The sequence below is a fragment of the Penaeus monodon genome, chromosome 15 (assembly GCF_015228065.2).
Source record: "Penaeus monodon isolate SGIC_2016 chromosome 15, NSTDA_Pmon_1, whole genome shotgun sequence".
Classification (NCBI taxonomy): Eukaryota; Metazoa; Arthropoda; class Malacostraca; order Decapoda; family Penaeidae; genus Penaeus; species Penaeus monodon.
This window is the reverse complement of record NC_051400.1, coordinates 31,509,631-31,509,959: the sequence shown is the minus strand read 5'-3', so window position 1 is coordinate 31,509,959 and position 329 is coordinate 31,509,631. Positions and strand designations below refer to the sequence as shown.

General features: G+C 41.6%; 1 protein-coding gene across 1 annotated transcript in view; it reads left to right on the top strand.

Moving 5' to 3' along the window:
- LOC119582329 (lysophospholipid acyltransferase 7-like) overlaps positions 1-329 on the top strand; it is a 33,282-nt gene that overhangs the window by 28,172 nt on the left and 4,781 nt on the right. Inside the window, 1 exon segment of the mRNA XM_037930543.1 lies at positions 63-260. Coding sequence (XP_037786471.1) covers positions 63-239 — 177 coding nt within the window. The 3' untranslated portion in view covers positions 240-260.

The following is a 329-nucleotide window of genomic DNA, read 5'->3' as shown; positions in this document are numbered from 1 at the left end:
GTACCAAAATCAAGAAGTAGCATTTCTGTTCATTATGTCCTTTTACCATTGTATTTTTGCAGGCTCAGCAGAAACTCAAGAAAAGTGCAGCAACTGCCCATATTGATGATTACACCAAGGTTCGCTTTCTGAAGACCAAAGATGAAGGGAAGCCAAGCAAAGAATCTGACAATCACAAACCTGTTACAGCTTCAACAAAGGCAAATGGAGATGTTGTAGAGGATAAGAAGACCCAGTAGGATGGTGAGCCAGAATTACAGGTACATTTGTCAGGTACTTGCAGAAAGTCAGGCTTTAGGGTGATCAGTGTAATGGATGTGCTGTTGCAC